The sequence below is a fragment of the Podarcis cretensis genome, assembly GCF_951804945.1.
Source record: "Podarcis cretensis genome assembly, chromosome: 1".
Lineage (NCBI taxonomy): Eukaryota > Metazoa > Chordata > Lepidosauria > Squamata > Lacertidae > Podarcis > Podarcis cretensis.
Window position 1 is genome coordinate 95,458,573 of NC_137170.1, and position 16,781 is coordinate 95,475,353.

Consider the following 16,781-nt stretch of genomic DNA (forward strand, 5'->3'; position numbering starts at 1 on the left):
ATTTGAGTCTCAAACCCACGACCCTGAGATTAAGGGTCTCATAACGTACCAACTGAGGGGTGGAGCATTATTTAATATCTCAGTCTATCAGTCTCACAAGGAGCATTGCTTTTACAGAAACCAAGACAACAGCTGATAGCAGAGACTTCCCTCCATGAATTTGGAGCACTTTCTGAATTACTGGCCAAGGGTATAAAAACCTCCTTTCTGCACTTGTGGCTCCTCATAAGACAAAAGCACAACTTCCTCCACCAATGTCTATCTACATCTAAGCTGGGTATGTATGCCAATTCTATGATGATCTCATCATGGATGTGTTTCAACACACTTGGCAGAACTGCACTCCCAGCACAGATGTGCCATGGCAGGGAAGGGAAGGATCTTGCTGATATCACCTCTGTTCCTTGCGCTCCAAAACACAAAGGGAGCAGGACTGCATCCCATGACAGTCCCGTGACAGGGAGGTTTTTAATGTTTGGTGCTTTATTATGCTTTTAATTCTATTGGGAGCCGCCCAGAGTGGCTGGGGAAACCCAGCCAGATGGGCAGGGTATCCATAATAAATTATTATATTATCATGTCTCATTTAAAAAATGCTGCCATTTACTCTATTGATAATTACACTAGGTTTTAGACTGCTGGTCTATTAAAGTTATCATGTGGTGTTCACTGTTTTATACATATCTTTCTTGATGAATCTCATTTCTAAACTGCAGAGTCCTGACATGCAGCCAATTAAACAACAAATTCAGGGTGATTTATATTATAGCCAGCAATTAAACTGAAGTGGCTGAAAACTCAGTACTTCCATTCTGGTTAAGGACCACATTGCTATGGTAGTTCTTTGGTAATTAATTGGCTACTAGATTGAGCTGCAAGGTTTCATCTCTACAATAATCTCCAGGCTATGTTCAACACCAAGGCAAAGTACAAAGCAAAACAAATCAAACAGATATTGCCTGCAAGCTTACACTCTTATAAGAAGATCCTGCTGGATCAGGCCAATGGCTCATCTAGTTCAGAATCTTGTTCTCAGAGGGGCCAACCAGATGCCCCTAGGAACCAGCAAGCAAAACAGGAGCACAAGAGCACTCTCCTCTTTCCAACCACTGGTATTCAGAAGCATGAATTGCTGCCTCCAACTGTTGACGCAGAGCATAGTAGCCACTGATAGCCCTCTCCTCCTTGAATTTGTCTTAAAAATTGCACATGTGAAAGCGAAGGGAAGAGAACTATTTTGTTATGATGTGATAGTATTTATAGACAAGGCAAAGCTATCAATAATACTGATGTGTCAATTTTTCTGTGCCCAGATATTAACAGGGTCAATATCTAATTAAATGAACACAGCTGATGACATTGAATTGACACACTGAAATCTGAAAAGAGCCTGACCCAAGGCTAGATTCTAAAACCATTGTGATTCCTTTTTCCCCACACTGAGGGATCAATTCAATGACAATATGCACACAGTCCTACCGAGTCAACAAAAGCACCGGTCAGTTGCCCCCACGACTTCTCGTTGCAAGCAATCATAGCTTCAAAAGAGAAAGAACTGAACTACATGGCAGACACAGAATGAACATATTCCAATTCTGTAGTGGAAGATTTCAAGCTTCTCTTCGTAACAGCTTCCTTGGTAGATTTCTTGCAATGTGTGCTGATATGTGAAAATTTAAAAACTTGGGCGGTGGCTGCATACATCATTCCAACTCAAGAACTGAGAATTCCCCAAACAAAGTCCAGAAGTGGCACCCTATTCTTTTCACTATATGATACTTAATTCTTCAGAAGGAGGCAGGTGCCCCAGATTCAGTTTTCCAAAGATCTGAATTTAATCAGACACAAAGCTCAATTCAGGCTTTGGGGCCTAGAAAAAAAAAAAAAACCTGTGGCACTTTCAGTCAGGGGATAAAGAGAACCACTAGTGTTCTGGTGCTCCCCAAAGAAGGCATCCATCCCTTGTCAAAACACTGGGCTGGGTTTCCCTATGTTGTCCAGTTGACTTGAAGAGGGGTGGTTCTGTCACAGAAACCCTATACACAACGCTTCTCAGGCTCTTCAAACACCATGTTCATGGAACAAACATGCAAATGATGTTTTTAAGAACACAACTGAAATGTCAGGTTTGCAGCAGCATTCCAGTTTACGCTATGCCTTGAATAGACCACGCTGTAATAAGCAATATGAACTAGCATCTTCCTTGATTTATTACTGAATTAGTGGAAATTCTTGTCCTGGATTCACACGCTCTACTACAGCAATATCTGGAGGGTTATTGACTCGCCATATAATGAAGCCCTATATTGTTTTATAGTCATTTGCCACAGGCGGCTTGGCAGTACATAAAATAATCTTGTTAATGTGGCTTGTTAAATTGTAAACAACACAGAAGGAAATAAATGAATAGAGAACTAAAAGCCACTCCGTTGCACTCCTCCTTTTAAAAAGCCCAGAATAATATTAGGGGGAGGGGACCTATGAAGAGAACATGGTGTGCTATGCAGATGCATTTTCTAAAGTGGTGCTATTTTAAAGTGCATTTCAGAAGCAGCATAAGAGCATCCCTACTGTTTAAATGGTAGTTCCCTTGAAGGAGTGAATTCTTTTACACAGAGCTGATAACTCAACATCAGCAGCAGAGGGAAGGGCTGTTAGTCATGCTTCCACAACCCTACACATACATTAAGTAAAATAGAAACATCGCCTCCTGACCCCACCCCCACCCACCATGGCCCCCTCCACCTCTCCCCCCTTTTCTTCCTAATGTAGCCCTAGTGTCTCAACAAATGAAACTGACCTGTAGAAAATGTAACTTGAAAAAAGAGACATTGCACATACCTTTGTAAACAAGCAAAAAAATTAATAATAATAATAAACCTTATGGTATATTCTCTCCCTAAAATACGGCTATTTGTTATTTGGCTTGAGGGCGTAAACCACCATGTGAGGCTAAATACTCAGAAAGATGGGATAAAAATCTATGACCTAATCTAAATCTAGTCCAGGCTCTTCATCTGATCATTGTGCACGGTTATTCACAACAAACAGGCAGTGAAAACATATTCCAGGACCAGGGCTACCATCCTACAAATATTTACTTGGGAGTAAGTCTCACTGAACTTAAAGGAGCTTATATCTGAGTAAACATGAACATTATCAAGCTATAAGCCTTTACTCAAATTAACATTGTCCACACACAAGTTCAAATATTTAACCACAATCTTTAGCTTGTTCCATTGTAAACAAGAGCTGGAACTAGTAAGATCCAGTATATGGGTTGCATCTAGCTAAGTCATACTAAAGAGTAGAACAACTGGAATCAGTGGACTTCAATTATTTCAGTGGGTCTACACCGAGAATGACTTACTTGAGTTTAGCCCTAGGCCTCCAGGTAGACAAGTGATGTATTATTCAATATCTGCCAAATCAGCTTCCATGCACAAGCAAAGCAGTTTACAGTAGTCAATGGCTCCATATACACACAAAGCTTAGCCAATTTATAACTTTATTTGGTTTGGGGGGGAAAGCGCTCTCTGAAACCTGACAGTATAGGAATCATTGGACTATAGCATCAGTGACCATCAGGCATATTTGCAAGCTAAGAACTGAGGAGGAGGAGTTTGGATTTGATATCCCGCTTTGTCACTACCCTAAGGAGGCTCAAAGCGGCTAACATTCTCCTTTTCCTTCCTCCCCTACAACAAACACTCTGTGAGGTGAGTGAAGCTGAGAGACTTCAAAGAAGTGTGACTGGCCCAAGGTCACCCAGGAGCTGCATGTGGAGGAGCAGAGACGTGAACCCGGTTCACCAGATTACGAGACTACCGCTCTTAACCACTACACCACACTGGCTCTCATACCACACTGGCTTCTGAGGAGTGTATCCTACAGGATTCCCTCCTTAATTTTTTTTTTTTTTTGAGGTATTATGTCTCTGAATACCAGTTGCTGAGAACCATAAGTGGGCAGAGTTTGACAAGCAGAACCTGAATTTGCTCCCCGTGGGTATTGGGTTGGGTACTGTGAGAGATAAATTCTGGACTAGATGGACCTCTGCCCTGACTCAACAGGCTCTTTTTCATATATATATATATATATATATATATATATATATATATATATCCATATATAAGCCACCCTTTCCATAATCTACTGAGGGGGGGAAACATTGAATGACTATCTCAGAACAACAACAACAACACCTATATTGATTGCAGAGGGAAAGTGCAATAAAAGCAAGCCTTGACACTGCTCTACTATTGTTGTCCTGCACGCCAGTCACAGAGTTCTTTTCATGCGGCAAATATACCGTAAATAATAATTGTTTTTCCAGCCTTTGGCTACATATGCTTTGTGAGCCACAAAATTGCTACTATGAAATGTAGGCCAGCCTAGGCTCAACAGAGCAAATATAAGAATGAGAAAGAGAGAGGGGAGGGGGGTTCCATTGAAAGACTTATGAAATTAATCCAGTCCATAGGTCTGGGTCATTGAGACCGAGTCCTCCAACAGTCCAACAAATGGGATCCTCTCGTAACTAAGGAGCCCCCATCTGGCTGAGACAATAGTTAAAAGGCACTGGTACTGAATGGCTGTAATCTACCTTGCCCTCCTCTAATCAAAGTACTTTATTTTGCACCCCAAGTGTTGAAGTCTAAACCACCATTTTGGGGAATCATCCAGGAATGTAACTGCAGGAAGAAATCAAAAGGGCAACCAGAGAATACACTGTAAATATGCATGTTGGTAGCCGAAGAATTGATGCTTTTGAATTATGGTGCTGGAGGAGACTCTTGAGAGTCCCATGGACTGCAAGAAGATCAAACCTCTCCATTCTGAAGGAAATCAGCCCTGAGTGCTCACTGGAAGGACAGATCGTGAAGCTGAGGCTCCAAGACTTTGGCCACCTCATGAGAAGAGAAGACTCCCTGGAAAAGACCCTTATGTTGGGAAAGATGGAGGGCACAAGGAGAAGGGGGCGACAGAGGACGAGACGGTTGGATAATGTTCTCGAAGCTACCAGCATGAGTTTGACCAAACTGCGGGAGGCAGTGGAAGACAGAAGTGCCTGGCGTGCTCTGGTCCATGGGGTCACGAAGAGTCGGACATGACTAAACGACTAAACAACAACAACAACAGCTTTGTAAACGTGGGTTGTTGGAACAATTGCAATATGACTGGCAAGACATTTGATGGCAGAGCCACAGCCGGCCTTGTATGATCTACAGAGAGAACTGTGTCAATGCAGGTCTTATCTTCACTGCCATTTCTAAGGCTTGGAAATGGGGGTTAGATGACCCTCGATCTAAATTGACTACATGCTATTCTCAACTGCCCCAAGATAAAAGTAAATGGTTCCAAGAGGATATTATTTCCTTGACCGCCTAATATATACAGGCAAAGTTCCAATTCCTTTAAAAAGGATGATAAAAATGTGATGATATTTAAAGATTTCCTGTACACAGACATCCCAAGGATAAACTTGAGGTGTAGGGGGGTGGGTGGAGGAAACCACAGTTTGTTTATTTTCAGTCAAAGTTATTTTGAGAAGGGCAAGATTTATTTCATTGCTGTTAAGGTCACAACAACAGACTTTGTGAACATAAGGTATCTGTATTACCCACAATTAAACCTCAGGTACACGGGTACCACGGGTTCCACCACGGGTGGAAGCTATAATGAAATATAGTAAAAGTCCAGCATTTGTTAGACAAAGGACAAAGGAATGACAGTAACTGACCAACTTACCTGTTGGAAACTCACTCAGCTCTTAAAACACAAGCTTGTTTTACACGCAGTTATCAAGGATGTTCTGATCCCATCTACCTCAACATCTGTCTATAAGACTAGCATTGTGGAATGCAAGTCCTACCACACCCAATATGTGGTCATGCTGATTTGGGCTGATGGCAGGCTGGTGAGCCAGAAATTTGCCATCAGTACTACAAACTGTAGCCAACCAAATTATTCAGAGAGGTACACAAGAAAAGTTTTATGGCCCATCCCCTGTTGTGAGTCCTTAGTATCTGGTAGTCAAGAGATTTACTGTCTTTCAGAATGAGAAAGAAGCCTCAGACTTTGCCCTCCCCACACCTAATATATTATCCATATATCTATTTTTAAATAAATAAAAAGATACTGAAAAATCCTAAGCCGATGGTTTGCTTACTCTATAAACACAGAAAACAAAGCAAGCAAGCAAAAAACAGCAATGCTCACAAACATGTGGAAAGTCGATTTCAAATTCTATCGGCATCTTACAAAAGAAGACCACTAGGAGCCACCTGTCTGGAAGTAAAGGTAAAGGTAAAGGGACCCCTGACCATTAGGTCCAGTCGTAGCCGACTCTGGGGTTGCGGCAATTATTTCGCTTTATTGGCCGAGGGAGCCGGCATACAGCTTCCAGGTCATGTGGCCAGCATAACTAAGCTGCTTCTGGCGAACCAGAGCAGCACACGAAAACACCATTTACCTTCCCGCTGGAGCAGTACCTATTTATCTACTTGCACTTTGACGTGCTTTCGAACTGCTAGGTTGGCAGGAGATGGGACCGAGCAACGGGAGCTCACCCCGCAAGTCCTAGGCTCTGTGGTTTAACCCACAGCACCACCCGCGTCTGGAAGTAGCCACTGACAAATACACTGTTAGGTGGAAAAGCACAGAAACATTATCTAGGATTTTAGGGAGCTTCCTAAAATGTTATTATAGAATAAAATACACTAGATATCAACAAGCTGATTTAATAAAGAACGATGGTGCAGAGACTTGACAACTGGAGCCAACAGTAAGGTGTGCAATGCTTTGACTCAAACAACTTGAATTCCCCCCCTCCTCTGCCAAATGGCAAAGTAAAAACAGGAGTCTCAAACAACTCCAGCACCAGATTCTACATTTTTTTTAAGGGGAAGTTTGGCAAGGGATTTGCCTCTTCTCAATATTCTTAAACTTCATAACAAAAGCCAAATAGAGGTTTTACAAATATTGCAATTAGAACAGTAAAGGAAGCAGGGGGAAGTACACACATTCCACAAGACATTTAGAAAAGCCCATAATTTATAGGTGCTTATTTGCTAACCCTAAAAACATCTGAGCCAAGAAAGAGGAGACATGCCAGTTTGTAAGCAGAAATAATATATATAGTGGGCAAAACTGAGACAGTCAATGGGAATAAATTATCCAAGAATACAGACTCTATGGAATAAACTTCCAATCATTCTGAAATTCTAAAAGATCAGAATGTTTCCCATTGGCCATTATCTGCATGGTCACTATGAGTTAGGCGAGTTTTTCTATGGACATCTTTCATATTCCCCCAGCTCTGTCTTTCTTCACAACTATCTCCTGGGGATGCCTGACAAAGAGGAAAGCATAAGGGAGAGTTGAAGATCCCTTATCTGAAGGAGCAGACCTCTATGAGGCCCTGATAAAGACTTGGTAATGACACTAGCATACAAGAGAATATGTTTTTCTTCTACCAAAAAATAAATTAAAAATCCTGTCATATTTCAGTACAGTTCATTTACAAACCAGTTCAACAACAATAGTCCCAACACAGCTCTTTGACAGACATCTGCCAAGAGAACAGGCACTGACATATCTAAAGTTGTCCCGAAGTCATCCCTTATTCTGTTGGTCTGCGTATGAGAAGGGGTGAGGGGAGAACATATGTATGTTTGATCTGAGAAAGGTTATGCATGAAGATATAGCCTATGTGTACAGTGGTACCTCAGGTTACAGACACTTCAGGTTATGCAATTTCAGGTTGTGCACCGCACTGAACCTGGAAGTATCAGAATGGGTTACTTCTGGGTTTTGGCACTCACGCATAAGCACTAAATTGTGCTTTGCGCATGCGCATAAGCGCCGAATCGCAACACATGTGTGTGCAGACACTGCGCTGTGGGTTGTAAACGCTGCGGGTTGCGAACGTGCCTCCCGCACGGATCATGTTCGCAACCCAAGGTTCCACTGTATGTGTAATTGCAAAGGAAGAGGGATATGCATTTGGGCTGAGAGAGTGGGGAGATGTATGTATGTTTGGGGTGTGTGTGAAGGGAATAAATATGCCTGTGTGCGGTTTGTGAGAGGGACATATGTATGTTGGGGTGTGTGTGAGGGAAGGATACAATTTTGACAGGGGTGCAAAGTAAGTATTAAATACTCATGCATTATACCTACTTGTTTTTGAAGTGCTAAACGATGTACACCTATTTTTCAAGATGAGAGATGAAACATCAGATCTCAGCTTGCTCAGTAGCTGATCTGGGACAGCAGACCAGAGAGAGGGTGGCATCTCTGCAACTTCACTGGCCGTGCACTAGCACACATTCAGCCATTCAATACTCACAAGCCAGAGGCATGTGATATTGGGACAGCAGCAGCCTACAGGATCTTTTCTGCACAACATCTGGGCAAGAGCAGTCAATCTGAGCAGGAATAATCTGCTATTTATGCAGCAGTATTAAAGGCATACAACCATTTCTAAGTGAAGCATGCAGTGGGAGGTAGCATACAACAAGCATACCGTATTTTTCGCCCCATAGGATGCACCGGCCCATAGGACGCACCAAGTTTTTTTTTGGGGGGGGGGAATAAAGAAAAAAAATTATTTCCCCCCCAGGCACTTGTGGGGCCGGCAGCGGGGAGAAGCACTCTTCTCCCCGCCGCCCGCCTGCAGACCAGGTCCGGGGACAGCCTCCCCGCTGTCCCCGACCTTGTGGGGCTGGCGCTGCGGCTCTCCTGAAGCCTGCATTCGCCCCATAGGACGCACACACATTTCCCCTTCATTTTTGGAGGGGAAAAAGTGTGTCCTATAGGGTGAAAAATACGGTAATTCCAGGGCATAATTCCAACCCTGGCTTGCTTGAGAAACCAATATCCAAACACTGTTGATACACACATTTTGTGGGCCAGCTACAGAGTGCTGCCCAACTCCTGTCAAGCCACTGACATATTACAAGTCTCTGCTTCTCTGGTCATTCCGAAACCACTTCCCCCTATACATTTTTTAAAACACAATTTCAGTAAAGTAACATAGGAAGTGAACATGTTTATATGAAGCCAGCTCCTATTTTTTTTAAATAAAAGACCTTATGTGACAGCCAGCTCTAGCATGATAAACACTTCTACAGCTTGGCTCTGATGGAAAAACCCACCACAGAAGCCTCTCTTGTGCGGCAAGATAAACATTACCCATCTTTGGTGGCTGCTTTTCCCAAGTGGTCTTTCTTTGTAAAGGATGCATGAAAACAAGATGTTTTCTGTGAGGGAAGTCTTCATGCATAGCCTATGATTATACACAGTATATATACTGTATATGTGAAGTTTTCCTTTTGCAAATTCACTCCAGGGGCCTACCCATGCCTCACTGTGAAAACTTGGCACCTGCATTCTTAATGCAGCACTACCAACCATCTTTGGCTTCTGTTTCTCCTGCCTTTACTTTTGGCAAGTGGTTGCCCCAGATACTTGGCAAACCTGATGCTTAGTCACTCATTTGTTTCCACTCCCAAATGCCTCTCCAAAACAACAAACATCGGCTCTTCTGAACAAACAAGCATAGGATAGGCTGCAATTAAGTCTGATTCAACTACATCATTACACCTTTTACATTTTGCACTACAACCTTCAAGAGCTCAAGATGACTTATTGATAACTACTTTTCTCTATTATATAGAACAGGGGTCAGATGGAGAGCCTCTTGCCCACCAGAAATTGTCAAACTACAACTCCCATAATGCCAAACCATTGGCTAAGCAAGCTGGGCTAACGGGAGGAGGGCCACAGGATCCCCACCAATGGTCCAAAATGACTATCCACAACTTCCTCCCCCCCCCCCCATGCTTTCTGTTTTGTTTTAATATTTATGCAAAGTCTTTATATGTGCTGTTTTCACACCCTAGGAATCTTGTCCAGAAGGGCAGTGTGGGCAATTCAAATCATCAACAATGTGGAATAAGTCACAGGATTATTTTAAAAATATATTAAAAAGTGTAGCCCCACCGACTTAACTTTCTTCCTCAGACAATCATTTTTGGAGTTCGTGCACACCTCTCTTAAATATTCAACAACTAATTCCATTAGTTTGTCTCCCACTCGGTATGCTAAGCTTTAAAACCTGTTGCTGGGGGATGGGAACTAAGACGCAGCTTCACATATTCCCTTATACCCAAACCTTCCGAAGCAGTTTTATTTTCAAAATACCATTCCTCTCGATTATAATTCTGCTTCTGAAGCCATCCACTAACCTCTAACAGTGTTGAAGAGGGAGAAGATGCATACGCAGGCGGCGGCGGCGGCGGGGTAAGGCAGGAGCCCCCTCCGTCGGGACATGACGACCGCAGCTGGAGAAGGGGGAAAATAAAAAGGCTCCTCGAAAGTCTTTTGTGCAGCTGCGCCGGGAGAAGGGGAGAGAGCGGCGGCGGCGCTGCTCCTTCAGCAAAGGCCACCGCTGGAGCGGCTGCAGGCACCGGTCGGCTCGGCCAAGGGAAGAGGCGCGATCCTGGGCATTCCTGCCTCGTCCGGAGCACCCAAGGCAAAAGATAAAGGGGCGCGCGTGTGTGGAGAGAACGAGAGAAACGGGGGAGAGAAGACACTGCCTCCTTCTTTACACCTCCACAGCAGGCTCCATCTCGCGCAATGCTCGCCTTCTTGCGCCCGCGCCGCCGCCGCCGCCGCGCACTTCTCCCGGGACTCGAAAAGTTGCGCGACTCCTCATCCGCCGAGTTCTCCCAGGCCCTGCCTTAGCAGCCTCTTCAACATCTCCGCCTGATTTTGCATCTGAATTTCTGGCTAGTTTTTTGCGCGCCCCTCTCTCTTTCTCTCTCCGCGTCTCCTTTTCCCCCCTTCCTTTACTGGAACTCTCTCTTTTTACTCTCTTTCCAAGACTCAGGAACTTACTTCCTACAGGATCTGAATGGCAAATCTCCGCCCAGCCTGCCCAATAGGCGCCCGGGGATTTTTAACTCTCTGTAGCCCGGTCAGGATGCACCTCCCCGCCTCCGATCACAGCATTAAGTTCCTAATCTAAACTAAAGGCTTTAAAAAAATAATAATAAGCTAAATGGATCTATGGATTCCAGGTCAAAAGTAAGCGAGTGCATAATAAACTTGTTCTAGATTCAGGTAGGTAGCCGTGTTGGTCTGACGCAGTCGAAATAAATTAAAAAATTGTCCAGTAGCACCTTAGAGACCAACTAAGCTTATACCCAGAACAAACTTTGTTGGTCTCTAAGGTGCTACTGGACAATTTATTTATTTATTTATTTAAACTTGTTCTAGATTGCCGCAACCTTAAATGGCAATCCTATACGCATACTTATTACTTGAATAAAATTGCGACTTGGGCTGTATACACACCATACATGTAAAGCACGTGTCTCTCTCCCCGCCCCCCTCAAGAATCCTGGAAACTCAGCTACAATTCCCAGCACACTTAAACTACAACCCCCAGGATTCAATGCCTGCATGTGCTTTAATTACGTTTGGTCGGTACGCAGCTCCAGTACTTAATTTAATTGCCCTCCAGTTACATGGTAATTATGGATGTAGCCAGGGAGGGGCAGCTGCCCCCCCCCAATCAATAAAAGGTAAAGGTAAAGGGACCCCTGACTGTTAGGTCCAGTCGCGGACGACTCTGGGGATGCGGTGCTCATCTCGCTTTATTGGCCAAGGGAGTTTCTGGGTCATGCAGCCAGCATGACCAAGCTGCTTCTGGCGAACCAGAGCAGCGCACGGAAACGCCGTTTACCTTCCCGCCGGAACGGTACCTATTTATCTACTTGCACTTTGACATGCTTTCGAACTGCTAGGTTGGCAGGAGCTGGGACCGAGCAACGGGAGCTCACCCCGTCAAGGGGGATTCGAACCGCCAACCTTCTGATCAGCAAGCCCTAGGCTCTGTGGTTTAACCACAGTGCTACCTGCGTCCCCCCCCCCCATCAATAAATACCAATAATAATTAACAAATCAATCAATCAATACCAATAAAAAAAAATACATAGCAAACTGAGATTCTGCCCCCCACCCAACAAAAGGCCTGCCCACCCTAACAAAACTCCTGGCTATGCCCGTGATGAAAATGTATGCTGCATTACTTTTCAGTTACCGGTATCTCAAAATGTGGTAAGCCAGACTTGCTGCTTTTGAAGGCACTCCTACCCATTTTGCTGAGTGAACCCTGGACTTCTACCCCAAAGTGCTGCCCTGAGGGCACCATTAACAAGGCCCTGCCATGCCCAGTGACTTGGAAAAACCCTCACTGAACTTACTGAAACTTTCTTCTGATAAAACTTCTACAAGGCTATTGGACTGTAAGGTATTGATTTGTGGTGTGTAATTCTAAGGTAATGCCTGGAGTAAAGGTAACCTGTGTATTATCTTCCAAGTACACTTTCCTACTAATACCCTGGGTGTATCTTTTTAAGTAAACTATCTCCCAGGGTTAGGTAAACCCAGTATCAGCCTGTCTCTGTCCACTATTTTAAGGATCAGACTGTTAAGTACTTACATCAAAGGCAAGGCTACTCACTTTGTAGGCCTGGAACGCTTTGGAGGCCCCTTGATAAACAAGCTAACACATTACTGCATAAGTAAATGAAAGTAAAAACAAGCTGAAGGGTGGATCCTTTAGCTCCAACCCATAATAACTGGAGACAATATTTAACTCTATAATTACCAATTACTGCACAGATCTTCTCCCAGTCCCCTAGAGAGAAATGAGTGTGCCGTTTCAAAAATAGCTCAGCTCCTCAGCAGACACAACAGCTCCCGAGTGTCCCTGATCCATCAGTGCATACCTGTACACATTGGATAAATGACTTCACACTCGCATGACAAGTAGTTAAAGCTTATTGCCTTCCTGGCTGTGAACTGCTCTGGTCTGGTCAGGTCATGATTTGTACTAAATTAGGAAGCATGCAAAGAATAAGAGGGGGGAAAAGAAATTTTGTGACGTACTGCAGCTATCAAATATAAGTAAAATTGGCCCCTACTAGAGATTATGCGAACTTAAAATGAAAGATCAGGTAGAGTGCAGGTATTCTATTAATCACCACTGCTCTTCTTCTAGAAAAAGAGGTGCCAAAACTCACCATGAATGCCTCCCTTGTTCTGTTATAATGGCAATGGCACCCCCTGAGAGGTTCCAGAACTGAGTTTGGGTGAGTTCCAGCTTTAAAAAAGCCCTGCTCTTCCCATATTCCTGAGTTGCCCTTGCTTATGGTGTGATATATGCTCTATCAGCAATAGCCAACAAGGTCCAGATGTTGTGGACTCCAGCTCCCATCATTCCTGCTGATTGGCCATGCCAGCTGGGGCTGATGAGAGTTGTAATCTGAAACATCTGGAGAGCTCCATATTGCTTAGCCCAGCTCATCAACTGTCAGGCAGATACCTGTATTGGTTTTTAGGGTGCCATGAGTCTCTTTGCTGTTCACACTTACGATACAAACAACTGTCCCATAATTTTGACTCTGCTAGACTTATTGCTGTGAGCCTTGCAATCCTTACATGGGGGGGGGCATATAGGAAGATATGTCCTGATGCATCTAGCCCAGTAACAGTGAATTCTCTTGGGACAAGCCCAATAGCTATTTCCGCTGATAACACAAAAGATGACTTGCTGTGCGTTTTTACTTGGAAGTAAGCCCTATTGTGTTCAATAGGACTTACCCCCTAGTAAGTGTGCTTAGGGCTGCAGCTGCAGAATAACTCATTTTATTGGTTAATCTCTAGTTTGCTGATAAGTGCAAAATCTAAAAGCTATTTGCTTACAGACTAAAAACAGCATCTAATTGCTGATTGCCCCATGCTATTTAAATCACAAACAGGAAACATGTCATAATTCCTTATGTAATAACCAAGTGTTTCGATCTTTCTCCTTTTCTTGCTACTCTTGTGCCTGTTTTACCAAGTACCTACATTTTTTTTACATTGTATTTATTGATGGATTTATTTCAGATGGTTCAGTTGGGTGGGAAGGAAGAAGGGAACGAGGCAGCAGGTGAAGAACCTGTTCCAGTCAGACTGACTTCTTTCCACACCCAGCTCCAGGACCAACTTATAGCAACAGTCTTGTGGAAAGGAACATCCACTGCCAGCTCCTGCTCATGGAAAAGGGACATAGTTCAGGAGCAGAGCATCTGCTTCACATTCAGAACGTCCCAGTTCCGTTCCCCAGCATCTCCAGGTAAGGCTGAGGAAGCCTGCTGCCTGAAACTGTGGAGAGCCGCTGTCAGTTAGTATAGACCAGGGTTTCCCAAACTTGGATCTCCAGCTGTTTCTGTACTACAGTTCCCATTGTCTATGACCACTGGTCCTGCTAGCTATGGATGATGGGAATTGTAGTCCAAAAACAGATGGAGACCCAAGTTTGGGAAACCTTGGCGTAGACAGCACTGGGCTAGATGGACCATTTGTATGACACAGTATAAAGAATGGCTTCTTACCTCCAGCGCAGCTGGTTGTGTTGTGTTGTTTTGTTTGTAGCCTGGTCATGTGCTACTTGGTCTAGCTCATGTATTTTATAAGTGTCGTTGGTGGCTTTGATTCAAAAGGCAGGATGTGAATCTACTGAATAAATAAATAAATGAATGAAATAGCCTAGCAAATATTCTTAGGTTAGCTTGCAATTTAAAAGTAATCTCCCTACCCCATCCTTTTCTAGTCTTCCTTAAGCATTGGGATACATATTTTACATTGTGAAACATTTTGGACAAGAATTATAGGGGAAAGATAATAATAAAATGCACGAGCCCCTTCCCTCCTGGTCTGTGCCCCTCTCACCCTCCCAGTTTTAGTCATATCATGTCCCAGCCGCTGTCTAAAAACAGTAGCTGGCAGAAAAGTAGCTGTTCCTCTGCCCTTCCTGTAATTTGAGCACCAGGCTCTTCTCTTAGCCTAAGCAAGCTAGGAAGCTGCCAGTCAAAGGATGAATTAATATGATGCTGATGGACATACACCTCACTGAAGTGCAGTAAGTGTCATGCAGATCTCAGCATCCCTCCCACTGAACTAGTTCACGAACCAGTTTTATGAGTTCTGGTCTTTAACGTAGAATGCCAAGATGCAATGGAAATCATTCTGTGCTGCATGATGATATATGGAGGGTGGAGGGTTTTTGGTGTTTGTTAAAACAAGCTTGTGGCTTTAAGCCAGTCCTTTAACTTAACATGGATGGCTCTTCAACAGCAGTTTAATCATCTTGCTTGTCAAGAAAGACAAACATGAATACTCCCAGTGCTTGCATCGTTGGCTCAGTTAGCCAATCTCTCACTTCCATCATACATATATTGCTTTCTCCCTCTGTGTTAAGACCAACATGGCTGCAAATGAAGCCTATGAAAAAAAGAAGAGTTTCAGTTCAACCATGTGTAAATTGCATCCAAAAAAAATCACAGAAAACAATATGCTTGGAGGAAGAGGGCTGTTGCAAGTTTTTAATTAGGCATTTGGGAGAAATTATTTGGAAAAGAGATTAAGGCTTTGATCCTATCCACACCTAGCTGGCAATAAGTCCCATTGAACTAAATGGGGATTACTTCTGAGTAGGCATTTATAGCATTGCACTGCATAGCACTTTTGTATGGCTTCATATGTGTGGGTTTTTTAAAGGATCACAGGTATTTGAGGAAGAGACATTTTTTGGAACTAGAAAAAATTAGTAAGCATATTCTCAGAAACCATATGAAAAAGCAGAAACTGTTGGGGAAATGACCTCCACAATCGACACCATCCCCATCTCCCCTAAAACACACATGCAATTTACCACTTCTCAACGAGGTGGCAAATTTCCACTGTGCTTTTTAGTTTTGTCCTATGTACCACAGGCCCATGGGCCTTGCTTCTACCTTTTGCCGCTATAGCCAAATTAAAAATACTTGTATCGGGAGGGCCAGCTGCCAGGTCCCTATTGATGGCTAAGGAGATGGTATGTTCTTATGGGCAACATTCTGTGTGGCCTGAGCTGAGATTCCCTAGAGATCTTCAAATAAATCCTTCCTAATTGCCCACAGTGATGGGGGCTAACCAGCATGCATGTTGTTGTTACTCTGGAGGATTCAGCAGGAAGCTGGGAGCAGCTGCCAGAGAAGCATTGTGAGAACTTCTCACATTCCTGCACATGCCAGCACTTAAAATGAGCCATTTGTCTTTACAAACAGGATAGCTGTTGGGAAGGAGAACAGAAAGCTGATCTTGGGCAGATGCATTAAAACTGGATGGTTCCACTGGGATGCTGTGGAAATGTGGCACGGCTGTGGTTTTGTAGGCAGGTTCCAGCAAAAGTGATGTACAAGGCAGGGCTTGAAACACAGGGCTTTGGGGCAGATGCCTTTAATATATTAGGAACAGTATAATAGTAACTTATGTGCAGAACCAGCGGAAAATATATTGTTGCTGAACCTAGTAGTTTAAAATGATCAGCATTATCTACACACAAGTCTGTGCATTTTTCTATATAATTATATATATTTTTAACAGCACATATAAGCAAAATCACATAAAGCCAGAACAACCCCCAGAATGGGCCCACACGGCCATCCCTACATGTCCAGTGTTGGTGCTGAGAGGGCCTTGCCTTGCCCTATGCAAGGTTTTTAAGCCCCTTGTCCTGCTTACTGGGCTCTGGGAAGGTTTCATGAGGGCTCTTGCAAGATTTCAGAAGGCCCTTCCAGGAGTTTTCCCCTGTAAGATGCAAGTCACCTGTATAGTCTAGAAAACTGGTGTATTTGAGAAGAAGAAGAAGAGTTTGGATTTGATATCCTGCCTTTCACTCCCTT

The 16,781-nt window shown here is 43.6% G+C and overlaps 1 protein-coding gene across 1 annotated transcript in view; it reads right to left on the reverse strand.

The window, feature by feature from the left end:
• ITGB5 (integrin subunit beta 5) overlaps nt 1-10,901 on the reverse strand; it is a 79,125-nt gene extending 68,224 nt beyond the window's left edge. Inside the window, exon 1 of the mRNA XM_079993424.1 lies at nt 10,251-10,901. Coding sequence (XP_079849550.1) covers nt 10,251-10,335 — 85 coding nt within the window. The 5' untranslated portion in view covers nt 10,336-10,901. The remainder of the gene's footprint in view (nt 1-10,250) is intronic.
• Nucleotides 10,902-16,781: the final 5,880 nt, after the last annotated feature.